This window comes from Aspergillus versicolor (genome assembly GCF_001890125.1).
Source record: "Aspergillus versicolor CBS 583.65 unplaced genomic scaffold ASPVEscaffold_4, whole genome shotgun sequence".
In the NCBI taxonomy this organism is placed as follows: domain Eukaryota; kingdom Fungi; phylum Ascomycota; class Eurotiomycetes; order Eurotiales; family Aspergillaceae; genus Aspergillus; species Aspergillus versicolor.
In genome coordinates this window covers 1,224,485-1,246,283 of record NW_024467527.1, presented here as the reverse complement: position 1 = coordinate 1,246,283, position 21,799 = coordinate 1,224,485, and the positions used below count along the sequence as shown (strand labels likewise).

The 21,799-nt window shown below is 50.6% G+C and overlaps 13 protein-coding genes across 13 annotated transcripts; 6 read left to right on the top strand and 7 right to left on the bottom strand.

Annotated features, from left to right (window-relative positions):
- Window positions 1-10: 10 nt before the first annotated feature.
- ASPVEDRAFT_28135 (60S ribosomal protein eL42) lies at window positions 11-684 on the bottom strand (the record flags this gene model as incomplete). The annotated part of the gene is made up of 4 exons (XM_040810083.1): window positions 11-50; window positions 112-296; window positions 364-456; window positions 661-684. The coding sequence occupies 4 exons, from the start codon at window positions 682-684 to the stop codon at window positions 11-13; spliced, it is 342 nt and encodes a 113-aa protein (XP_040667238.1).
- Window positions 685-1,244: 560 nt separating this feature from the next.
- ASPVEDRAFT_90891 (uncharacterized protein) lies at window positions 1,245-2,318 on the bottom strand (the record flags this gene model as incomplete). Its single annotated transcript, XM_040818752.1, has 3 exons — window positions 1,245-1,864; window positions 1,929-2,181; window positions 2,235-2,318. Coding segments are annotated over 3 exons (957 nt in total), but the record flags the coding sequence as incomplete, so codon positions are not given.
- A 229-nt stretch (window positions 2,319-2,547) lies between these two features.
- ASPVEDRAFT_41056 (uncharacterized protein) lies at window positions 2,548-3,217 on the top strand. Its single transcript, XM_040812261.1, has one exon. It carries the CDS (start codon window positions 2,731-2,733, stop codon window positions 2,947-2,949), a length of 219 nt encoding a protein of 72 aa, XP_040667236.1. The 5' UTR covers window positions 2,548-2,730; the 3' UTR covers window positions 2,950-3,217.
- A 124-nt stretch (window positions 3,218-3,341) lies between these two features.
- On the top strand, window positions 3,342-4,122 carry ASPVEDRAFT_41053 (NEDD8 family protein RUB1). The gene is made up of 4 exons (XM_040812260.1): window positions 3,342-3,463; window positions 3,528-3,582; window positions 3,658-3,740; window positions 3,810-4,122. The coding sequence occupies exons 1-4, from the start codon at window positions 3,453-3,455 to the stop codon at window positions 3,901-3,903; spliced, it is 243 nt and encodes an 80-aa protein (XP_040667235.1). The 5' UTR covers window positions 3,342-3,452; the 3' UTR covers window positions 3,904-4,122.
- Window positions 4,123-4,563: 441 nt separating this feature from the next.
- ASPVEDRAFT_52404 (uncharacterized protein) lies at window positions 4,564-5,808 on the bottom strand (the record flags this gene model as incomplete). Its single annotated transcript, XM_040814629.1, has 3 exons — window positions 4,564-5,553; window positions 5,611-5,687; window positions 5,751-5,808. The coding sequence occupies 3 exons, from the start codon at window positions 5,806-5,808 to the stop codon at window positions 4,564-4,566; spliced, it is 1,125 nt and encodes a 374-aa protein (XP_040667234.1).
- A 982-nt stretch (window positions 5,809-6,790) lies between these two features.
- Window positions 6,791-8,558, bottom strand: ASPVEDRAFT_82996 (flotillin domain protein; the record flags this gene model as incomplete). The annotated part of the gene is made up of 7 exons (XM_040817302.1): window positions 6,791-6,969; window positions 7,026-7,259; window positions 7,317-7,834; window positions 7,888-7,933; window positions 7,991-8,318; window positions 8,396-8,495; window positions 8,554-8,558. The coding sequence occupies 7 exons, from the start codon at window positions 8,556-8,558 to the stop codon at window positions 6,791-6,793; spliced, it is 1,410 nt and encodes a 469-aa protein (XP_040667233.1).
- A 1,236-nt stretch (window positions 8,559-9,794) lies between these two features.
- Window positions 9,795-10,263, top strand: ASPVEDRAFT_82995 (putative tubulin-specific chaperone Rbl2; the record flags this gene model as incomplete). The annotated part of the gene is made up of 3 exons (XM_040817301.1): window positions 9,795-9,962; window positions 10,025-10,111; window positions 10,162-10,263. The coding sequence occupies 3 exons, from the start codon at window positions 9,795-9,797 to the stop codon at window positions 10,261-10,263; spliced, it is 357 nt and encodes a 118-aa protein (XP_040667232.1).
- Window positions 10,129-11,790, bottom strand: ASPVEDRAFT_635236 (uncharacterized protein). The gene is made up of 2 exons (XM_040815684.1): window positions 11,440-11,790; window positions 10,129-11,386 (listed from the first exon to the last, which is right to left on the bottom strand). Exons 1-2 carry the CDS (start codon window positions 11,474-11,476, stop codon window positions 10,425-10,427), a joined length of 999 nt encoding a protein of 332 aa, XP_040667231.1. The 5' UTR covers window positions 11,477-11,790; the 3' UTR covers window positions 10,129-10,424.
- A 314-nt stretch (window positions 11,791-12,104) lies between these two features.
- On the top strand, window positions 12,105-13,394 carry ASPVEDRAFT_28128 (uncharacterized protein; the record flags this gene model as incomplete). Its single annotated transcript, XM_040810082.1, has 1 exon — window positions 12,105-13,394. One exon carries the CDS (start codon window positions 12,105-12,107, stop codon window positions 13,392-13,394), a length of 1,290 nt encoding a protein of 429 aa, XP_040667230.1.
- Window positions 13,395-14,075: 681 nt separating this feature from the next.
- Window positions 14,076-16,611, top strand: ASPVEDRAFT_129658 (putative C6 transcription factor; the record flags this gene model as incomplete). Its single annotated transcript, XM_040806658.1, has 4 exons — window positions 14,076-14,192; window positions 14,248-14,342; window positions 14,400-15,156; window positions 15,214-16,611. The coding sequence occupies 4 exons, from the start codon at window positions 14,076-14,078 to the stop codon at window positions 16,609-16,611; spliced, it is 2,367 nt and encodes a 788-aa protein (XP_040667229.1).
- A 1,201-nt stretch (window positions 16,612-17,812) lies between these two features.
- Window positions 17,813-18,925, top strand: ASPVEDRAFT_28126 (uncharacterized protein; the record flags this gene model as incomplete). Its single annotated transcript, XM_040810081.1, has 1 exon — window positions 17,813-18,925. One exon carries the CDS (start codon window positions 17,813-17,815, stop codon window positions 18,923-18,925), a length of 1,113 nt encoding a protein of 370 aa, XP_040667228.1.
- On the bottom strand, window positions 18,701-19,972 carry ASPVEDRAFT_41045 (snoRNA-binding rRNA-processing protein IMP3). The gene is made up of 3 exons (XM_040812259.1): window positions 19,884-19,972; window positions 19,454-19,814; window positions 18,701-19,360 (listed from the first exon to the last, which is right to left on the bottom strand). Exons 1-3 carry the CDS (start codon window positions 19,913-19,915, stop codon window positions 19,187-19,189), a joined length of 567 nt encoding a protein of 188 aa, XP_040667227.1. The 5' UTR covers window positions 19,916-19,972; the 3' UTR covers window positions 18,701-19,186.
- Window positions 19,973-20,131: 159 nt separating this feature from the next.
- On the bottom strand, window positions 20,132-21,492 carry ASPVEDRAFT_28124 (putative DnaJ domain protein; the record flags this gene model as incomplete). Its single annotated transcript, XM_040810080.1, has 2 exons — window positions 20,132-21,218; window positions 21,317-21,492. The coding sequence occupies 2 exons, from the start codon at window positions 21,490-21,492 to the stop codon at window positions 20,132-20,134; spliced, it is 1,263 nt and encodes a 420-aa protein (XP_040667226.1).
- Window positions 21,493-21,799: the final 307 nt, after the last annotated feature.

Here is a 21,799-nt window from a genome sequence, read left to right as displayed (position 1 = left end):
AATCGCAAAATTAGAAGACAAGAGCGGCACCCTTGGTCTTCTTGTCACCACTGTAGAAAATTAGGTTAGCAACCAGACAGGTATTTTCGTGGTTCCCAGAGGATAGCGTACCCAAGCTCGAAGTGCTTGCAACGCTTCAGAGAGAGCTGCTTCTTGGTCTTGCACGCAGTGCACTCGAGACGAAGGACGACCTTCTTGGTGGTCTTGGCCTTCTTGTGGAAGACGGGCTTGGTCTGACCACCATAACCGCTCTGCTTTCGGTCGTAACGGCGCTTACCCTGGGCGAACAGAGAGGCCTTGATTGTGGGAGACGTATCAGTATTCGTTCAATTTTTGATGTCGGTGGGAGTCGGTATGATTCACCTTTCCAGCCTTGTACTGGGTGACCTTGTGCTGGGTGTGCTTGTGGCACTCCTTGCCCTTGCAGTACGTCTTGCGGGTCTTGGGAACGTTGACCTAATGGCACGAGAGAAATTCGTCAGCTTCCGGAGTGGATTTTATTTGATCGAACAATAGTTCCGCCACGTCTTGTCAAGTCCCTGGTCTTCGAAGAAATATTGATTCCAAGCGGAGTGAAATCGCACGGCAGTTTCGATGTCGTTGGGGCGCTGTCGAGATTATACTGAAAATAGACAGTTCTTCGATCGCGCACTGTCATACTGTAGATATTTCGGGACTGCTCATCATAAAGAGGCATCCCACAATCTGTCCGCCACTCTCGCACAACAGCGTCGGAATTTTGCATCGACCATTTCCACGTCACATTATACACTCGGTGTTATAATCGTCTTCAGGGTTCTCCGTCATCGTTTCATGGTCGTCTTATGTCGTCGTAACCGGTGCATCGAATCGTCCGCGAACACTCAATTTTTTCAAATCGAATTTCTCCAAAACCCAGGGACCGACAGCGCACACTCAGATAAAGGATTCTCGTCTCTTACCATTTTGACTGATTTCGCCGGCTCGCGGGTTTGCTGGTCGTTAGTTGTCTCTTGTCGGGGAGATCAGTTCGGGTCAGGCGTGGTTGTGGGATTTCGTTTCGCTTAGACCGGCCCTACCCAGCGTGTGGGTGATCTAACCATTTTTGGCTGTGCCAAGACATCTCTCCATTTTGCTGCTCGTATTCTTCGCCTCAGGCATTCAACATACTCCAGCATCTTTCTAGGAGTACGGATTTCTATTCTATCCTAACTTTGACCAGAATAAATTCGAATCATATCTTTACCAAATCATTCAAATCCCTTCCCAATAAGCACTTTCTCCCCGCCCCCATACCATGACGTTCCCTTATTAAGCTCCAGCCCTTGCTCCTGCCCAATAACCCACTCTCCCTTCACCGGCATATCTTGAACTTCACTTCCTCCCGGCCAATATCTCTCCCTCAACATCACATTAATTTTCTCTATCCTCTCCACCAATGCAACCACTCTATCCTTGTCTATTGCCTCACCATCTCGCAAAAACCCATCTTGACTGATAAATCTCGCAATCGTAACATGCGCTGAGGGCACAACATATCTCGCCGCCAAGCCAATTCCAGAGCGGAGAACCTGAGCCGCCAGGTCTCGGCGTAGATTGTGGTAAGTGTATGAATCATCATACTGTTTTTTATCAGTGGTGCCACTTGTTGCTGTAGGCTCGTCAGCGGCAGGCAAGAAACTCAACGCCATTGCTGAGGCATCATAGCTAAGAATTGGCTTGACGAGGCGTGCACGGTGGTGCTCAGATGGGTAGTTGACGAGCTTTAGCGCGGTCCCGTCTTGTAAGAGCTGTGCAGCTAGAGCGTTTATTTCTTCTTGGGTACGTGAACTGGCGATCTCCAGTGTTGTGATGTGCAGAGATTCTAGTGGTGAGAACCAGATCGCTGTTTAAGTAGGTCAGTAGTCTACGTAGAAGCAGCTGATATCTTAGGAGTTGGGAGTACAAACTAGGCGCAACATCGCGGATCTCATGTTGGAGCTCAGCAACTAATTCCTTGATATGTTTTGGCGGTCGAGCGTAGAGATTGAGATTGTGCCGGTGGTCGGCAAAGACATCTTCAGTTGGCGCTTTAGACTGTTCGACTAGTTTGCTCAGAATTTCGTCAATATTCCAGCCGGGAAATTTTTCATGGAGGAGTTTCTCTCTGGATTGGGCGTTTCTGTTTGTCCGATGGGTTTCGTATCGGGCTTGGATTTTATTCTCAAGTGGGGGTTAGCAGTGGTTGTTGGTAACTGAGGAAGATAGTACTCTACCGGGCTATTCTGACAGTCGAAAACTAATTGGTCAAAAGGATTTATTACAGCCTCTGGGAGGTCAGAGCTAGAGAGTGTCATAGCTTCGCGCGTTTCTGTGGATGAGTTTTGGGAGGGATCTGGATTGTGTGTTGCATCTGGAGAAGCTGGCTATATATAGCAGCGGGAAGCGCGGATTTCCCCAGCTTCCTGCAAGTATGTATCTCCCCACAGCATCTTCACACAAGATCTGAAAATATGGTTTAAAGCAGTTATTATGCCATAGACTCTTTGGAGAGACCATTCAATTACTTTTTGGGATATTAAAATGCGGTCGGGACTGTATTTCAACATTGCCTTTAAATTCCTGGTCCTTCCCCGATGAGCCTATTCAACCTTCATGTCTGAATAGAGCTGATTTTGAAGACTGTGACCTGGCAATCTACAAAGAGACAATAGGACCATTCTCCCAGTATAAATTCCTGATTAGATTCTGCCTCTATGCAACCTCTTGCTCATGCTAAGCGAGCGGCGCGGAACATCGGACTGGCAGCTCGAGAACAGGTCGTTCAGGGACTCACTTATAACGACCACAGTCACTACACTAATAGTCTTCTGGAGTACTCTCTATGGTAGAGGAACCAGGGAAATCCCGAGACCAACCTATCAAACGGTCATGGAAGCGTTGCTCTCGGATGTCGATGATCCTCCTGATCCTCTACGAGGTGTATTTTAGTGAGTAAATGCTGCATCTGCGTTGGATACCGCCCGCCAGACAGCCCAAAGGGCAGTTCTATTACTGGCTCCAATCCGAACCGTGACGAGCTACAAGGGAGTTTGAAATACAGCACGTTGGACTTGAGAAGGTGAGTACGTATGAATCGAAGGAAATTTCAAGAAAAGAAATAGATAGCGTGGCCGGAATCATAGCCCAAATTTCAAACTCTCAAGAAAACAAACCATGCTCAAATATTGAGCATATGGAGATTTGTGATCAGAATATGGAAGCCATTATTGAAAAGAGCCTTGTAGTCTCCAGGCAGTTTGCAGCCTGCACCATGGCACACGCCTTGCCAGCCCCACCCAAACCCCGCCGCCGCGAGCTTCCCTCACTCTTATCCGGTCCATCTCTATCAGCAACTTCTTCCCCTCATCGTCTCCGTTCTCTCCGAACAACCACTCAGCTCGTTTTACTCGAAATCTCCTTGATTAAGTTGTTGCAGCGACACACTTCTCAAAATGCTGATTAAGTAAGTATCAACTGCACACTGCATTTACATGCAGCCCGCTAACGGGAGATCTCCAACCCTCCAGGGTCCGTACACTCACCGGCAAGGAGATCGAGCTCGATATCGAGGCCGACTACAAGGTACATACAAATATTGCTACGATGGGCTGATACTCTATCGCTTTGCGCTCCGAGTTGCTGATCTACCCACGTCAGGTGTCTCGGATAAAGGAGCGTGTTGAAGAGAAGGAGGGTATCCCGCCCGTGCAGCAACGGTTAATTTTCGGTGGAAAGCAAATGTATGTGGAAGTAAAGTGCTGCCTAGCATTTCTATTCTATCATGCTTACCTTTTTTTCTCACTCCGCAGGGCCGACGACAAAACCGCCCAAGACTACAATCTCGAAGGTGGCGCGACGCTACATCTTGTCCTTGCTCTCCGAGGCGGCTGCAACGCTCTGTAGACGTCCTGTTTTGCCGGTTATGTGAATGACTTACCTCCCTGATGCGCATGCGAAACACCCTTGCCCTCTGCCGCGGTGAAAAGCTGGAACATCGGAGACAGGTTGCGTGATAGCAATGAGGGGTTGAGGGGGTTGCGGGAGCGCTTAATATACCCAGTTTGAAGACGAGCGTGGTTATCATGATATCGATGTTCTGGTAACGGAGAAGCGGGTGCTTGGGTTCTTCAGCATGTAGCAAGATGTACCCCCGTGTGGGCACACTCACCTCATGTGTCATATATGAATTTAGTGATGATAAACTATGTCTCTCGTCTCTCGTCACAAGGCAGGATGCGCGGGTACGTATGTTCGAAACGAGCGTAAATGAGGTGTCGGCGCTGTGATGAATTCATAAACAGGCGTAGAAGATGTGGAATTGGAAGTGAGAATCGCAACCGCCGCATCACTAAAAGATGCCATCTCAAACCGAGTCATCTCAAAAAAAAAAGACCAATACTATGTATAATCCCAGATTCCGCAAGCCGATGACCAAGCCCAAAAGCAACCGATATACAAAGTTTATAGTTAAAGCCATGTATAACAAACCAACGCCAAGTGCTAATGATGAGTAAAAAGACGCCTTATAAATGCAGTAAACAAGAGAGGATAGGAGATCGGTACTTAGTTCACCTTCTTCTTCTTCGGTTGTATGAAAAGGTTAGGCCCAGGCCTCTTTCGAATTGGTGCACGGGTCGGTGACATTTTCGGCTCGTCAGAATCAGTATTTGCACCAGATTTGGGTTGTTTATGGTCTTCGAGTGTTGTACTGGAGGACATTCGCGGCTGGGGTTTCGACGAAGAAGGTTGAGAACCGGACAAAGGTCTGGTGGATGTAGATCTTCCTGGGGATGACGCTTGCAGTGGAGTGCGAGACTGGGAAGAAGTCGAGGCACGACCTGTAGTTATTGCACGTAGTCGGGACTCTCTTTCTTGCAAGGAAGAGCTCAGCGCGGGGCTACTTTGGCCCCGCGTACTTGAGGTATCTTGCAGGCCCGAGCGCCCGGGTGCACGTAGCGTTGGTTTCCGGGCAACGGCTGGCTCAGCAGGTCGACGGTGTTCCTCTATCAAAGAACGCGGAGCCTGCCTTACCTGAGTCGCCCTGTTGCTGAGCTGCTTAGTAGGGACAGCCAATGTGCTGTTCCTCTTTGTTGCAGCAAAGATGTTATTTCTCTTCGGTGTCTGCGAGCGAGGGACTGATGGCCGTTCAAAGGACCAAACAGGAGACCCCATAGGATCAGAAGAAGCACCTCCCCCGGTTTTGGATGAGAAGACAGGGGCGATACCGCCCATTTTTCGGTCGTAAGATGCATACCGTTGCTTCGCTGTTGGCCGATCTCGTGGAAGGCGAACAGTTCGTCGGTCGGTGACAAATTGAGTGCTATGCTTGGCGCGCTCTGAACTTATACCATCGAGAGCCATCTTAAGCTTTTCCGCATCCTCATCAACGGCCCTTTGTATTCTCTCTCGTAGCTCGCAGTATACGTCGTACCAGCAGTCCGGCTCGTCGGGTAACTGATACTCGTCCCATTTGGGTATGTCTCGTTTTATAAATTCCATCCATAGTTCAACATCGTCTCTCATTATATGTGGGGATTGCAATTCAAGGGACCTCTGGAGTAGTGGTTAGCGATAACCGGACGTCAAGATAGATTGTAGTAGCCAACTGACCAGTTTCTCCGGGCTCTCGATCTTCAAAAGGAAAGGCCGGGCTAGCGTGTAGGGAATATTGCCGATATCGTTGAGGTCTAGAAAGCAAATGAAGTCAGAATGAGTACAGTCCAGGTGAAATCTTGACCGTGGCTACTTACACTTCACGTTCCGAATCGCAGTCGCTGTGCAGAGCTGACGCAAGGTTGGGGCTGGCATAGTGGAGAACCTGAAGGACAACCAAAATGAAACCAAAAAGAGAGTATGAACGGGTTATAACATATCATACTAGCAGGAAGGCATGCAATAATCGCCGCCGTGGACTTCACAATTAGAGGTAAGACGAACAGGATGAAGATCCAACGTCCGACCCCATGGTTTATATAAGACTGACGGCGGTGACGATCCAACCCGATGTGGATGACATCACATGATTTTGTTTTGAAAAGGAAGGATAGAGGTTGTTTCCCAGTTTATTTCACCGAAGGTATTCCTTAATTAAAACAAATTGGATGTTGGTATTAATATTATCGACGCTTGCTAAGTCGATGATTCGTTGTTTCCGATTGTGCCTTGTTCATCTTGCCCGAGATATGCTGTGACCGATTAGACTGGGTCAGGGAACAGCACCAGGCTCCATGCGCCAGATTCTCCGGCAATTGAAGGGTTGGCCTATTTTGAGAGGATATCCTCTGAATTTAATTGCGCATATACCCTATGAACCGTTTGAATGAACTTTTCACTTGAATACCCAGCGTGAGAAGTCGCAGAGCTGACTGCTGATACCCCATATTAACATAAGATTGCGACTTTCTCGAGTGACCAGACCTTATGAATTTGTGCCTAGGCTTCCATTTACCAGGGAAACCGTTGCCGAGTGTTGGCGTTTTCCAAAATTAACTTCAAGAGACAAGGCAAGAGCAACCTACTTTGAAGATCGTCCTGCCCCGACGTTCAAAAGTGGGTTGACCCTAGGACCATGGCAGATGAGGCTGGGGGGCTCAGACTGTACTTTCCAGTTCCTCCCTCCAAGCAAGTTAGACTACGCAAAGGAGGATATGTTTCTGAGCCGAGTGGCCAAAAAACATGGTATTGCCAATACTCCATTCAATATGATAGCCACAAAGGAAAAGTTTGACAAGAAGATTGGGGGAATCACAAAGCATCAAAAGAATCGAAATGCAGGAAAGGGTGCCGTCACCTAATTCAACTTGTTGGTAGCGGTGTTTGGTTTTCCTTCCTGAGCGTCATCCGGCATCTGAGCAAACCATTGAGGAGGTTTGATTCCAGTCTGGTCGTGGATTGTGCTAAGCAAAGGAGGAAGGCCCTGCATGATATTGCGAATGGGGCCCAATGAATCCCCAGAACCACTCGTACCGTCTGTTCATATAGATTTTAGAAGGCAACTGACGCAGAATAGGGGGAGTGAGACTTACCACCGCCCGTGTTCCATGTGGTGATTTTGGGCTGAAGGCCTCTAATAGCGTGGCCATTCGCTATGGCCAGTTTCTCGTACATGCCGGTCTCAATCATCTTCCACTGAAGGAAGGCTTGAGGACCACCAAGGACATCAATAAGGGCGCCGTAAGCCTTGGCCATTTCTAGCACTCCTTCAGCTTCACGCTTCTTCGAATTGAAGGCGGCATCTGCGTCTTTGCTAGTACGGTAAACTGTGTCTAATTAGCACTGATTCACCATTCAGTATGATGCAGTCGTCCGCAACGTACATTTCGCATCTGCCTCCATCTTCTCCTCATACAGCTTTGCCTCTGCAGCCTTGGTGCTGGAATAGTACTGGGCGTCCGCCGCTTCCTGAGCAGACTCTCGCTCCACCTTACTCTTTGTGACTTGCTTAGCCCTGAGACGTTCGAGCTCTGTCTCGGCCCGCTTGGTCTCAACCTGTTTCAGCAACTCTGCATCCCTCGCTTCTGTCTGACGCTGAGCGGTGATCTTGCCGAGTTGGACCTGGGAATCAAGTTCCGTCTGGCGGTTCATGAGCTCTGAGTCGGCCTTTGCCTTTTCAGCCTTTCGCTTTGTCTCTAGAACGGCGGTGTCCGCATCGATCTTGGAGATTTCTTGTTTTGTCCGTCCGTGTTTTTCGGCCTCACCAATCTCACCTCTCATCCGGGCCTCTGCGACATCGATCTTGGCTTGGTTTAGAGCCCCTTCATGAGCCTTTCGGCTCAAGAACGCGAAATACTCGCTGCCCTTTGTGTCCTGAAGCTCCTTGACGTTGGCGTTGTAGCTAGGTTATGGTCAGCGGGGTGGAAACTGGAAGTGCGATGCGGAGGTAAGTACATTTTCAGACCGAATTGTGCCAGTTCATTTTGGACATTGGAAATAACTTCAGATTGTTAGCAAGGCGAAGGAACTATAGAATAGGAGACAGAATCCTAGATACCTTTCGACTTGAATACCTGACGCTCCTTGAAGATTTCCTCCATGGTCATGCTGGAAACAATCACGCGAGTTTCACCCTCAATGATACCCTTCACGATATCCTGGACATGGTTTCTGGTCGCGGGAGTGTTCAGATTAGCATCAGCTGCCGCCTTGTTTTGTTGACGCTCGGCAGTCCCAGAAAGTAGAAGTGCGTATTTCTTGAGGGATGCCAGCTGGTCGTCTGGGCCGATAGTGAAGACCGCAGGAAGCGAGAACTGTAGCTTTTCGATGGTCATAGCCTGGAGGCTAAGGGAGAAGTCAAACGGCATAACGGAGATCCTTGCACACTGGTATATGGGTCAGCACCGGCAGTTGGATAGATGGCTGCTAATAGTGGCCCATTTTTATCGCGATAGTAACGTACTCGCTGCCATGGCATCACCCACGCCTTTTTGCAAATCTCGATATCTGGAATTCCGGCTCCAGTGAGCACCAGGTACTCGCTAGGTCCAGCGATAGCGTATCTGTAGTATATCTATGAGTAAACGTGTCTGGGTAGTACGTAGTGACATCGATGCATACCTCATCTTGGCGTTTGACAGTATGGTCTAGCCTCAAAATAAGTAGAAGTATAAGTAGGAATATAAGAGATTGAATAAAAAAGAGAAGTACGAAAACTTCATGACACAGGAGGGAAGAAATCGTCCTTTATAAGCAGCCACGGCCCTGAACATGCTCAGAATCAAAACTCTCTTCACTGTTTGCCCTGGTCTGACGCCCCAGCATTGGAGGGCATGATCGTCCTGAGAGACAGTGCTTGACAACAAGGTTCAGACAACCAAACCACGCCATGCACAGCCGTTTTCCTTTCCGAATAGCCGCTGAAGCCAGTAAGGCATGACGGGTGGACAGGTCGGTTAGTTCATGGAATCTTTTAGCGATTATTACTGGTTTTGTTGGCTGCGAGCCCCGTGTCCTGCGCCCCGAGCCCGACTACTAGTCGGGAGGAGCAGTTGTACTAAGACCTATCCATGGGGCCCGGGGCGATGAGCCTTATCGTGACAAAGTCTAGTTGACGAATGACTACAACGAGGCTGCCTTGAATACTGTTATTGGCTGGCAAGGCTGAAAATGCCCGCTTTACTAGGTAAGCCCGTTGGTCTGCCTACTCGTTTGTGAGGCTCCAGTGCTATGCTAGTTACCCCTGACGCAGCGCAGCAGAGGCAGTACCGTCCGCATCGTATCTGCACTGCACTTTGGGGCTGCAGGCGCCCGACGGACCCACCATGACCTTGCAAGACTCACAGTCACAGAAAGGGAGTTCCCTGAAGACAACCCATTCCGACTTCCGAGAGTTTCGTCAGGTTAGTTATGGTGGGCTTTGCAGTCTCCGAAGGTTGAATCCGACTTAGAGAGATAATGACCCAATCAGAGAGTCGAGAGATGAGTCCTCACACTCTCCGGTCCTATCTAGGAACAAACAGTGCAAACTTTCCGTTTCGGGCTCATCAGCATCATCGCCCGAAGCGTGGAGGGGCGGAGTGAGGATCGCATCGCGACATCATCAACTGCCGCAAGGCTGGCTATATCGAGACATAAGGCACAATTGAAACAGTAGGTAAGTGGTTAATCCAACACTCCTTGGAATTTTCCGCCCCATGCTGTACATTTGCAGCCTGCACTCAGGAACCAAGCAAACAGATACCCCTCCTGCTCGCCCGCTATGTATCTATGACCGGAGGTTATGCTGTGCTTTGTTTTTCCTACGTGCGACTCTGGAATAATCGAACTAATTAAACTATTTGCAGAGAACTACCGACATAATGGCCCCACGCTCACAGCTTGAAATCACTACGGCCTCAGTGCAGCGCCTGGTTAAGGAAGAGGCGTCGTACCGCCGCGAGCTGGAGCAGCAGAAAGAGAGAATCCAAAAGCTGGAAGCACAGGACCCCAGCGCGGACGAAAACCGAGATTACCTGCTGAACCAGGAGGTATGCATCTGTTTGAACAACCGGGAGCTGGAAACTACAGTTTACTAATTGTTTAATGGTAGCGTCTTGCACTGGCGGAGACAGAGAGAGTCTTTCCAAGCCTTAAGCAGAAGATCGAAGAAACCATTGCCAAGCTCGACAGTCTACTGGTATGTCTCTCTAACACAAATAGGCCGACTCCGGCTGACATTTTCATTAGGTCGAGGAAGGAAAGAAGGGTGCCGAAAGCAATGTTGAACATATCAATGCCGCTAAAGAGGCCATTGCGAGTGCCAGAGTTGCTGAGCGAGAGATCGCGTGAAGGTCAGGGAAGCTTTCAATAGGCGCACAAGAAACGCCAATTAATAGAAAATATGTTATCTAGGACAAGGCGTATGTAAATTAAGGAATACTCTTTTCGATTGTGAACGCCAATCCCCTGACTCCTGACTCCATAATGCATAAAAGAAACCATCATATCCTCTATGTAGTGTCCATTTTGTCGCCGTTACGGCCATCTGGTAATTCCTCGCCTTCCTCTAAATCGTCATGTCGTTCTCCCTCGTCAGCCGTCACTTCGCCCTCGTCTACCATGTTCGCATCTTCCTCAGCAGTAGTGACTTGTCGTAGAGGCGTTGCAGCCCCGGGAGTTGGTTTGTTCTCGGGCACGGCGAGAGGCGAGCGACCCGCTTCGTCTTGACTCTGGGAGGGAGTCACGCTTTCTTGGTCTAGTCTAGGCGTGTTGGAACCGCTTATCTTCCCCTTTGAGACTTCCCCGTCGTCTCCATCCTCGTCTTCCTGCATGCCCTCTCGACGCTCTACTTCCTCTTTCTCGTCGCGGATCAGTCGTCGGAGTTGCATTCCCTCTTCCACAATGCGACCGAACTGTTCTCGTCTCTCTGCCCACGTCTTCGCGTAATCCTTGCTTTCATTTTCCAATTCGGCAATCTCGGCCTGCAGCTTCTGCAGATTTGCTTGCTGATCTTCCCGCGGCTTCAAAAGGCGATTGCTGGTGATCTTTTCTGTCTGTTCATCGTAGCTTTTTCGCAGTATCAAAATCCGTTGGGCTTCATCCAGTTGGACGCGTAGTTCCGTAGTGTTCTCGCGAACGGCTTGCATCGTGGAAAGAATCCGCTCTTTCTCGGCTACATATCGCTCGCGTTCTTTCTCATTGCTTGTGAGTAAGAACTGTATCCGAGCGATGCTCCCTTCAAAGGCGGCAAAATCCAAAGATGCATCTTCGCGGAACTGGCGCCACTCATCCAATCTCTTTTGCTTATCCACCTCCGCAGCCGCGGCAGCCTCTTCGTCAGTCCCGTCGGGTGGGGGCGTGGGAGGAAGCGTCGCATTTGAAATAACGATTGATTCGGGGTTCAGGAGGCGCTTGGAAATTCTCTTGAATGGCTTTTCTTCGACATTCAGTAGGCGCGACTTATGGAGCGCATCTAAATGGACGAAAGTTAGCTCTGAAACAAATCTGCGCTGGGCACGAGCCGACCTTCGTCCGCCTGATCCAGGAGCCCGTAGGACGGCATGCTGAACGTGCTTATGCCCCCTGCGATGAAGATGAGCGACAAGTGTGGGGGATTGAGCGTCTGACTTGTTCGGCCACCGAGAGCAAGCTTGGTTCTGGTTTAAAAAGAGAAGCAGTGATGGGGGGAAGCGGTCTGAGAAGGTCCGGACGAGGTCAGTTGGAGAAAGATCCGACACGCTAGGCGGACAGTGACCCTCCCGTTCTCCTCTGCAAAACCCCCCATTGCGGGCTGCTCTTTCGAACTATTTGCTGCAAACCTGAGACTATTTCCTGCGACTGCCATGCCTCCGTATTTTCCGTGAATACCGGCAGGTCTGTCTTCGCTTCGCTAAATTCTGTCGGCTTCTGCTGGCTCGTCTCGAGCCCCGGTTCTTCGGCTGAGTTACCTGGATCGGCCCGATCCTGGGATGCTCTGCTGCATCCGTCTATGCTTCACCATTGCCCCTACGAATTTCCCTGCGTTTCGTCCCCCGAAGCTACGTGTTAAGTGTGCCAAATTTACACGTGAACTATGCGAAACCAGCCGATCTGTTTCTTGGACCAGCGACCTCGAGTGAGACTCCACTAATGGAAAGTTTTATTGCCATCGACTCGCCGCTGTTCGCTTTGCGCCGGTTTTCCTGATCGAAATGACGGAGATGTATTCGGGCCTGCATGTGGGCCAGCGGTTTCCCTCGCTCGAAGAGTTCAAGGGACTGGTACGGAGTATATCAGTGAGGCAGCATTGGGAGCTTCGCGTGACGCGGAGCAACAAGAAAAGCGTGGTGATAGGCTGCCGGTCTTCCAACAATTGTTTCTTTCGGGTTGTCTGTCGCGCAAATAGGAATGCGACCTATATCAGCAGTCTCCAAGACAGTCACAGCTGTCGACGGAATGCTACTTCAACAACGAAAACCCCGGCTCGTTCGGAAGCCTCGCATGTGCGGTTCCTTCTCAGCGAGATACCCAAACTTTTCGACATGAGGAACAAAATAAAAGCGCAGGATATTGTCGATGCCGTTAAACGGTATCATGGATATGACATCTCGACAAGACAGGCCCAGCGCGCACTTATCAGACTGCAGCAGCGGGATTCGCAACAGCAAAGCGATGCAGCAAACTCGTCCAGTGGGGAAGACCGACAAGAGAGCCAGCCACCACCTGTAGAAGGGCAGAACGAGGGTCCAGCTTATGGTGGAATTCCGGGCCAGAGATGGATGCCCGAACCGGTACAGCCGAATCTTGTTGATAATATCCCACCACAGCAAACCGAAGATCTACGAAACCCGACCCTTCCGACCACAAATCTGCAGGCACCGCCAATACAGCCACACCCTCCGCAACTACAAAACCCCCAGCGAATACGACCTACTGTGCAAACACAACAACCACAACAACAGCCGTTACCTCCTACGCCCCCTCTACAAGCAGCACCAGTTCCACAGCATGAGCACACCTCCGTTAATCATCCACTACACCCTCCACCTACTTCTCATCAACCCTCTTATCCTTTGCAAGCTCCAAGCCAGCCAGCACCACGACATCCAGGCTTAGCTAAATCTCCCACCCAACCTCAGCAGGCTAGCCACCCTTCTGCACCTCAACTTGTCCTCACAAACTTCAAGATAGAGTTCTCCTGTACATCTTGCGGGGCTCTCAACCAAAGTTTCTTTCCAAACCAAGGCAACGTTACTGGCGGACACTACATGGGACCTCGTCCTGTGCCCGAGCAGGCCAACATGCCTCCTGGGCCGGGTCCCTCAGCGCCTACTGCTACCGCTCGGGGTATTGCTGAGCCCACCAATGAACAGTTGGGCGACGCTCACATATATGACCGAGCCAGAAGGGCCAGCACACGCGGAGCTCCATCCCCTTGGCCACCAACCGCTGGTCCTTTGGATGTTCCACTAGCACCTCCGCATTCGCATAGCCCTACATGAAAGCACCCATACACCGCCTAGACAGCTGCACTTTCCCAGGCTCAATTCCCTTTTCTTTGCATATTCAATTCCGACTATTGTATATTTTCTCTTTACCCTACCTAATTTCCGACCCGGACTCGAGGGACACTGCCTGAGACCGACATTCCAACATTATTCTCTACTACTGTTTGGCTCTCGTTATATTTGTGATATCTCCTTACTGTTTAACCGTCTCTGCCCTTATACGCTTTCTTTCCGTTTCTGGATTATTCCCCATATGCACTACCAATTTTGTACGATTTTCAGTGTACAGCTGAACTAGGAAACCAGTTGGCCTTCCGATATTACCAATAGATAGGATTTTCCCTACATGTTCTACTATATACCATTGTACCTTATCAGTATTTCTTGAATATACGGCCCTACAGTGGTCTTTTCTTGATAGTCAAGGTAGTTATATAAAAGATGTTAATAGTAGATACCGAGAAAGGAAACAATCGATAAGGCTTGTCTCCAATTCGATAAACTTATCAAGGACCAAAAATAGTGCGATGCGAGAAGTGGTGCTTGGAGAGACCGTCCCCCGAACGCGTCTTGGCGTCCTCTCCATATCATCCATCGAATGGTCCCAACTCTCACTCTCCCACCATCTACCCTCAACACAGTTGTCATCAACAATGACTAGCTCAACATCTAGTAATGGATCCATCTGAATTGTGTGAACCCCAGACAAGTGCCTCGTCGCCTCACCAAGACTACAATCCCCGAAAGCGCGCAAGGACGGCATGCACTCGATGCAAGACCAGGAAGCAAAAAGTCAGCCTCCGCCCCAAATACCGCATCCTGCTATCCAGCACTAACGGTCCAAAAGTGCGATAATGAATACCCGGTTTGTTCTAACTGCCTCAGAGCCGGCGCTGAGTGCGACAAGGCTTCAGTACGACAGGAAAGTGGCCCCAAAAGCGAGTAGGTCTTGTCAGCACCATGCATTATCCTTACTATAGTTGCTGATACCACTGATAGGCACACGCGCGCTCTAGAAGAGCGCATCGCATATCTAGAGTCTCAACTGGAGTCTGGAACGACCAGTAGCCGAACTCCTAATCATGACACGCATCCCGTGGCAACACTTCTCTCCCCTGGCCCTCACGACCAGGAGACAAGCCAGGTAGGCTCTGCTGGAAATGGATGCCATGGGTCCGGAAGTGGTATTGACCATAATGCCGTCGGAGAACTAGTTGGTCTTCTTGCTGCCAACTCTTACGAAGCGCCAGCATATATTGGCTCGAGTTCGGGGCTGTCACTCGCAGCAAACCTGGGCGAAATGGTCCAGGCCACAGTTTGGAACGAAGTCCTCACTTCGTCGCGTAATCGGCCTTTTTCAATTTCTAGTGAAGCTAGAGGGAATGTGACTGCGCCGTCCAACTCTAGAATAAATGGCCTTCCTCCGCAACCGACACCGTCCGATAGAATCACTGGCCTAGATCGACCGCGAACATTGCGTATGGATGAGCTCCTCGCGAAAAGCACGGAGCCGCCGAATGATGAAATGGGCAGGAGGATGCTTCATGCATACTTAACTAGGCTTCACGTCCGGTATCCATTTATCGACCGCATTGAGTTGTGGCGTCTGCACGAGGACCGTTGGCGACTGGCCAAAACGAAACGCGAAGATCTCACAAAGCCAGAGAGATTTGGGATTTTTAAATTATATTTGGTTTATGCCATTAGCGCGACTATTATTCAATTAATTGAGAAGTATGACTATGTTCCACCAGAGGTATGTTACTATGTCGCCCGCTTCCTGTTTCTCAGGCTTGTACTGAAATATTTCTAGCGCTTTTATATAACGGCCATTCAGCAAGTGCCAGATATGTGTGAGACCCGATCTGTCGAGAACGTCCAAGCCATGACGCTTTTGGTTGTTTATCACCTGCGGTCTGGCTCTAGCCAAGGCGTCTGGTATATGATCGGCCTGGCTATGCGGACAGCGATTGACCTTGGGTTACACCGCAAGGCCAACGAGATATACCTTGATCCAATCACGGCACAGCTGCGACGCCGCCTCTTTTGGGCGGTATACTACCTGGAAAGAGTGGTATCGGTGTCTCTTGGGCGGCCGTTTAGTATTTCGGATAGACATATTGATATTCCGCTCCCGGTCGACGTTGATGACGATGTCCGCGACCCAGCACTGCTCCCTCAAGCGCCTCCTCCCTCATCAACCACACCTGAGGGTAATACTAACGGAGAAGGGGCTGGTACAAACACTAGTAACCATCGTATCACGTCTCTAACGTACTCCATCTACCTGATAACCCTACGCCGCATCGAATCCCGGATCCAACACAAGATCTACCGCGCTGACAGACCGCTTCACTTGCTCCGCTCCAAGATGGACCACCTTTTTCTTGAACTCGAAGAATGGAAGGCGTCTGCCCTCCAACGTTTCGCAGCATCTGATCTTGATTACCCTATGCTCCACTACAACCGTGCTCTCCGCCTCCTCATCCAGCCATTCCTTCCATCACTCCCTGTCACCGATCCTTACTACCATATTTGCCTCCGTGCTGCGGGAGACATCTGCCAGACACATAAGCGCCTCCATCAAACCCTCGAATATGGCCATTCCTTCCTTGCCGTTCAGACCGTCTTCATCTCTGGGATAACCCTCCTCTACGCCCTCTGGACACACAGCGACCAAATCTGGTCAGTCCGAATTAGCAATGATATCCGCGCGTGCTCAACTGTTCTATTCGTTATGGGTGAGCGCGCCGGGTGGGTAAAGAAATATCGCGACGCTTTCGAGCTTCTTGCCAACGCAGCCATGGAGAAGCTTCAGGGCAACGAGGCCGCCAGAACAGCAGGAATGGCCGAGTTGATGACTGCCCAGCATGCTAAACTTGGAACCGACGCTGCATATGGCGTGGGCCTCGATACGTCCCCCAATTATATCCACGGCTCTGATCCGCCCGCGACAGCGCCAGGGTATTCGGGTACAACACAGGCCCATGCCACGGGGTTTACGCCGGATTTGAGTGCGGGCCAGGGAATCGGCCCGTCCATCGACGCAGCTAGTCAGGACCATGGCGTGCGAATGGCGCTCCAGCTTGCACCTTGGATTGATCTTGAGGACGGGAATGAGCCATTCTGGGTTCCTGACTTTGAGACCCTAGAGAATTTCTCGGGGAATCTGTGGAGTTCAGGGGATCCGTCGCTGTTTACTCCACTGTGAAGCCAGTCAAGAATCAAGATAAGAGACGTCTGTTGTGTGAATTATGGACCCTGCCCTGATCGTAATCCATCCCTCGTTATTGAGTCGGTCCATGAAACCTGTCGATCAACGGATGACTCAGCCGTCACCGCCGTCGAGTGGGGTTCGACTCCAAAGAGTGGCGGTGAAAGGTACCAACCAATCAAAAGCGCCGAAATGGGCCTGATGCGCTGACCTCCAGTTCTAGATCTGAGAACAGCGCTGTCCGGGCTCAGGCATCCAAATTACCTGTAAATTGCGATAAATTGGCTATATATTGCCGTGGCTTCCGAGAGACGGCCGTCGACGAAAGTGAGGCGCCCACGATAAATCGCTCAACTGAAACACCAAGTCGGGTTCAGCGAGGACGATCAGGTAGAGATGCAGGCGCACAGGCCAAACTGCAAGGAACTTGAGATTCTGATTATTTGGAATGCGGGGCACTTCAGACTCTGAGGGCTGCGAGTCGCCATGACAAATTTTCCAAGTGCCCAGTTAAACGGACCTAAACTTGTAGAGTGCTGACGATGGCGATCGACTGACACTAGCGACTCGAGCCCGAGTCGAGGGACAAACCAGACGAACGCATCGGTGCAGCCCAGCGTAAAGGAAGTGTTAGTTGTTTGACTAGCCGCTCGCGGCAGGAGCGTTGCTGCATGGTCCTCCACTTGTTCTGCAGCGTGGGCTGTGATCCCTCTACACTTGCTTGTTTCTGTTGGCGCCAGGGCCCAGAATATGCGCAGACGGTGAGGGGTGCGACATCGGCTTTTGAGGTATAAATGCACAACACTGCGACTGCTTCGGGTCTGTCCGCCGCCTGACCTGTATCCTTGCCCCAATCGGCGCCTTCTTCTCTCCTTGTCTTTGCGGTCGGACAAATATCCGTCCTTCTCGTTCTTAAGACAACGATGTATCCCAACTGGTATGTACAATACTTGACCCTCCTACTGGCTGCCCGCTGGGACTGACTTGTTTGCCGCACAGAACCCTAATATTGTCGTATTAACGTCCTGGTGGCGTTGGAGGAGACATTCTTGACCATTCAGGCTGTTGTTTTCTATACAAGTTTCGCCTTCCACGGACCCTTGCTGATCTTCCCGTCTTTGCTGCTTGTGACTGGTGCTGTTGCCTGGTGCATGTGAGGCCATTCCCGTCCCTCATTTTCGTTGGAGTCCGAACCCTTATGACGGGGACTATGGCCACCATCACATGTCATCGTCATCTCTCTTCTGATGGCTATGGCCACTATGGCTCCCAGCCTGAAAATGGCCATAATAATAGCCCTTCTCTTCACCTAGCTGCATCGACCCTTGCAGCAACTCCACTTTATTCCAACCCGCAACACAATCCACCCTCACCCCAGGTGGTGCCTTCCCTGGATATCCAATCTGCTGCTGCAGCTGATAAAACGCCCGCTTGTCACTCCTTTGAAATAGCTGGAGAAGTATATCTTCTATCTACAGCCTCGGATAGCGTGCACGCTTCCGATAACGCTGCGAACGACAGCATGATCAATACATCTATACGCCCTTCGTCCGCCGAGCTACGGACCCCGAAACGGAAACGAACAGTCTCTCCCCCATCAACGAAATCTCCTGGTGAGGTTCGTTCAACTTCTCGCAGTACACGACGTTCTGGGGTTCACAGTCGCCCTAGCTCCATTCATTCTCACCGTCGTACAAACACCATCACATCTCTCACGCCATCTGCCCCAGACTCGCCGGTTCGACGTGAGAACCTTCTGGCGCTGCATCGAGAATCCTGTCGACTCTTCCAAGATTCGAATACCGAGGCCCGCCGGTCATTTTCTCCTCCTCATACTCCTCCCCGTACCGTGCGAACGTTTTCCGATTTCAGCTCTCCTCCAGTAACACCGATACTTGAGCGTCGGCCTTCTGTAGCGGGCTCCCCCGGCCCCAATACTTCACACTATGACCACGAATCCGTTGATCAGATTGATGTTGAGGTCGGTACAACGGAAACAAAACCTACCATAATAGAATGGACATCTCCCTCTACACGTCGCCGTGAATACAAAGCAATAGACCGAGCTAGCAGCGGCATGCGTGGACTCTGGCGACGAGTTGCACCCCGGTGGTGTCAATTTGGCGACAGCCGAGTTCCGTTCTTCGAAGAAGGGAAAGACGGCAAAGCCAACTATGAAGGAAGCGTCCGCAGGTTTCGGATGGATCTCCCTGAGGAGCCCTCTGACAAGCAAACTCGCCGCGGACTAAAACTCAAGCCCAAGATTTCTGTACAGGCCATTGGCGTTGGTCGTCGTAGCAAAACTGGCTGATTATTTATGATGATCGCTCATTTTCACGTTCATTGTCATTAGCGTTGCGTTTTGATTGATACATGGCCGTCCGAATTTGCATGTGATACCCACAAGACACATATTACATATAGAATTAATTTCATTCAGTCCGTTTCAACGCCGCTCCCTTTTAAGTACTCGTATATATGCAACGCATGAAAATGGTTTACAGCGCCATATCCCAGGGCTTAACAACAGAAATAGGGTATCAAATCCACATAGCCACGCAGCCAGAACAGGCTACATAAGATCAAAGTCGTCCAAGTTCTCCCGATACTGCATAATACTCCGCTTGATCTTGCTTGAGTCCACCCACGTCACGAAGTCCTCCATGTTCCTTGTGACAAGGTATGCCGGGTCTGTCACAACCTCCGACCCAACACGCACATGGCCTTGCTCGATGAATGTAACCGCCTATCCGTCCACAAATAGATCAGCAACCAATCCCATCACTCCTCAGATATCTGGAGAAAATAAACGAAACAAAAGAGTGAGCAAGGTACTAACCGTCTTGATATTCTCCACCATCCCACTCCGCGCCATAACAACCGCCAGCCGTCTTCTGCAAAACGCACTAACCGTGACCTCCTTCTCAATCCTCGACAGGCCAGCGCCCTGTTCTCTCGATTGCTTCAAGATGCCCATGCGCCATAACTTATCCAGGACCTCGGACTCGGTCTTCTGTCTGACGGGGTCTGCATCAGGGTCTAGAGCTGCGAGCTTGTGTGCAAGTTGACGGAGCGATCCCACGATCGAGGAGTACTTTTTGTAGTCGAGTGGGTTTTGCAGGTAGTAGCGTTGCGAGACCTCGTGCTCGCGGTGGGCGTGGTCGGATTTGTAGGTGGTGAGATTTACTTTGCGGAGCAACCTGGAATGGCAGTTTGGTTAGTAGGGATCTCTTGATTTGGGGTTGCTTCTGAAGATATGCGGGACGGACTTCTGCTCGTGGTGCTTGAGTTTGCGGACCATTTTTTTGGCGGAATCTTTCTTATTTGATTCAGCTTGGTTTGGTTGATTTAGTTTTTGTGATGGGTGGTTGAGATAAATTTTCGAGATGATAACTGGGCGGTGTGAATCCTGCCGGTGCAAACACGGCAAACAATATGCAAAGGATATTGGATATCTAGATACTCGCAACTCCGATAGATGCACGCAAGCTATATGGTCTATCTTAGGTAATATACATCATAATTCATCCTTAACTGGCGCAGGTGCGGCGGGTCGTTCGCTGTCCTTCTGAAGATCGACACCGTTCTTCTTGCGCCACTTCTCCCACAGCGCGTGGAAGTCCTTCTCCATGCCGCTCTCCATCTGGTCTGGGAGAATGACGGTGTATTCAACGTACAGGTTTCCTGGGCCATTGTCGTCGTGATCGTGGAGATGGCCGTCCGAGTAGAATGGCATGCCCTCGCCCTGGACCGTTTCCACAGCTAATGGCTGCACGACCTCTCCGCGTGAACGGCCAAGTTGGACGATGTGACCGTCGAAGTGGGTGATGTTGCGCGTCCAGTCGCCCATCCATGCCTCTCGCAGCGACAGCGTTTCCTTCCAGAATAGGTCCCGGCCCTTTCGGCGGAAAAATGTGGCGTCCGTTCGGTGCTCCTCTGATGTGCTCAGCTCGGGCTCCTTCTCTTCGAGAATCAACACCAGGTCACCGGCAATATAGTCGGGGCTTTCGTCTCCCTCATTCTCGAAAACCAGGCGCGTCCCCTTATCCATACCCGGCTCCACCGTAACAAACGTTTCAACATCCTTGCGAACAACCCGCTGTCCGCTACAAACCGGGCAAGGCTTCTTGACCATCTTGCCCTGGCCGCGACACTTATCACAGTGCATCTGTACCTGCTGAAACATCCCAGGCGCCAGCATATGTTTCTGAATCACAATTCCCCGTCCCGCGCACTTATCACACGTTATAACCTCACGGTCCGCAGACCCAGTCCCGTGACAAGTCTCACAAATCTGCTGCCTCTCGATATTCAACTCGAACGACCTCCCAAGATAGAAATCACGCAGCGGTAGCCCGATCCTAAACTCCATATCCGGGCCCCGTCGATGTCCTGGCGCATGTCCAAAGTGTCCGCCGCCGCCGAAAAACCGCGAAAACAAATCGAACGGGTCGTTCGCGTGTCCGCCCGCCTGGCCGCCCTGGCGGTGCTGCTCGACTCCCTCGTGTCCATACTGATCGTAGATCTTGCGCGTGTTCGGCGTAGACAGGATCTCGTAAGCGTCGGCTATTTCGATGAATTTCTCGCGTGCAGTGTCATCGCCTCTATATGACAAAGATATCCTTATCAGTATGATGTTCCCCCCACCCAGAAGACAGAATTGAAAAGTAGCGAAAGCTTGACAAAGAAAAAAGCCACTTACGGGTTCTTGTCCGGATGATGTTTTTTGCTCAACGTGCGATACGCCCGCTTGATGTCCTTCTCCGAGGCACTCTTATCCAATCCCAGGATTTTATAGTAGTCCTCCGCCGCGAGCACCAATTGCACAAGCAACAGCGCAACGCCGAACGAAAGCAGAAGCCCTCGCAATAACTGCATTGTTATCAATCTATCTGGTCTGTGGCATTTGAAGCTGAAGGCTGGAAATTGACGCTGTCTTGCGGTGTACCCAGGCTGTTGTCGAGCAAAGCCGAATTGGGACCAAGCTCTAGTAGAAGTAAACTCGTGTCACTCTCGGGCCTGCGTTCTTTAAGGATGTCGACTCGTGAGCACAATTGAATTAATTTGTGGAAAATCGAATATCAGCTCAGAAATGGAATCATTCAGAGCTGAATCTCAAGATCAGTGAAGATCTCAAGTGAATTGGAGGGCGAGGGATTATTGTTTGGAGATAAATCGGTTTACT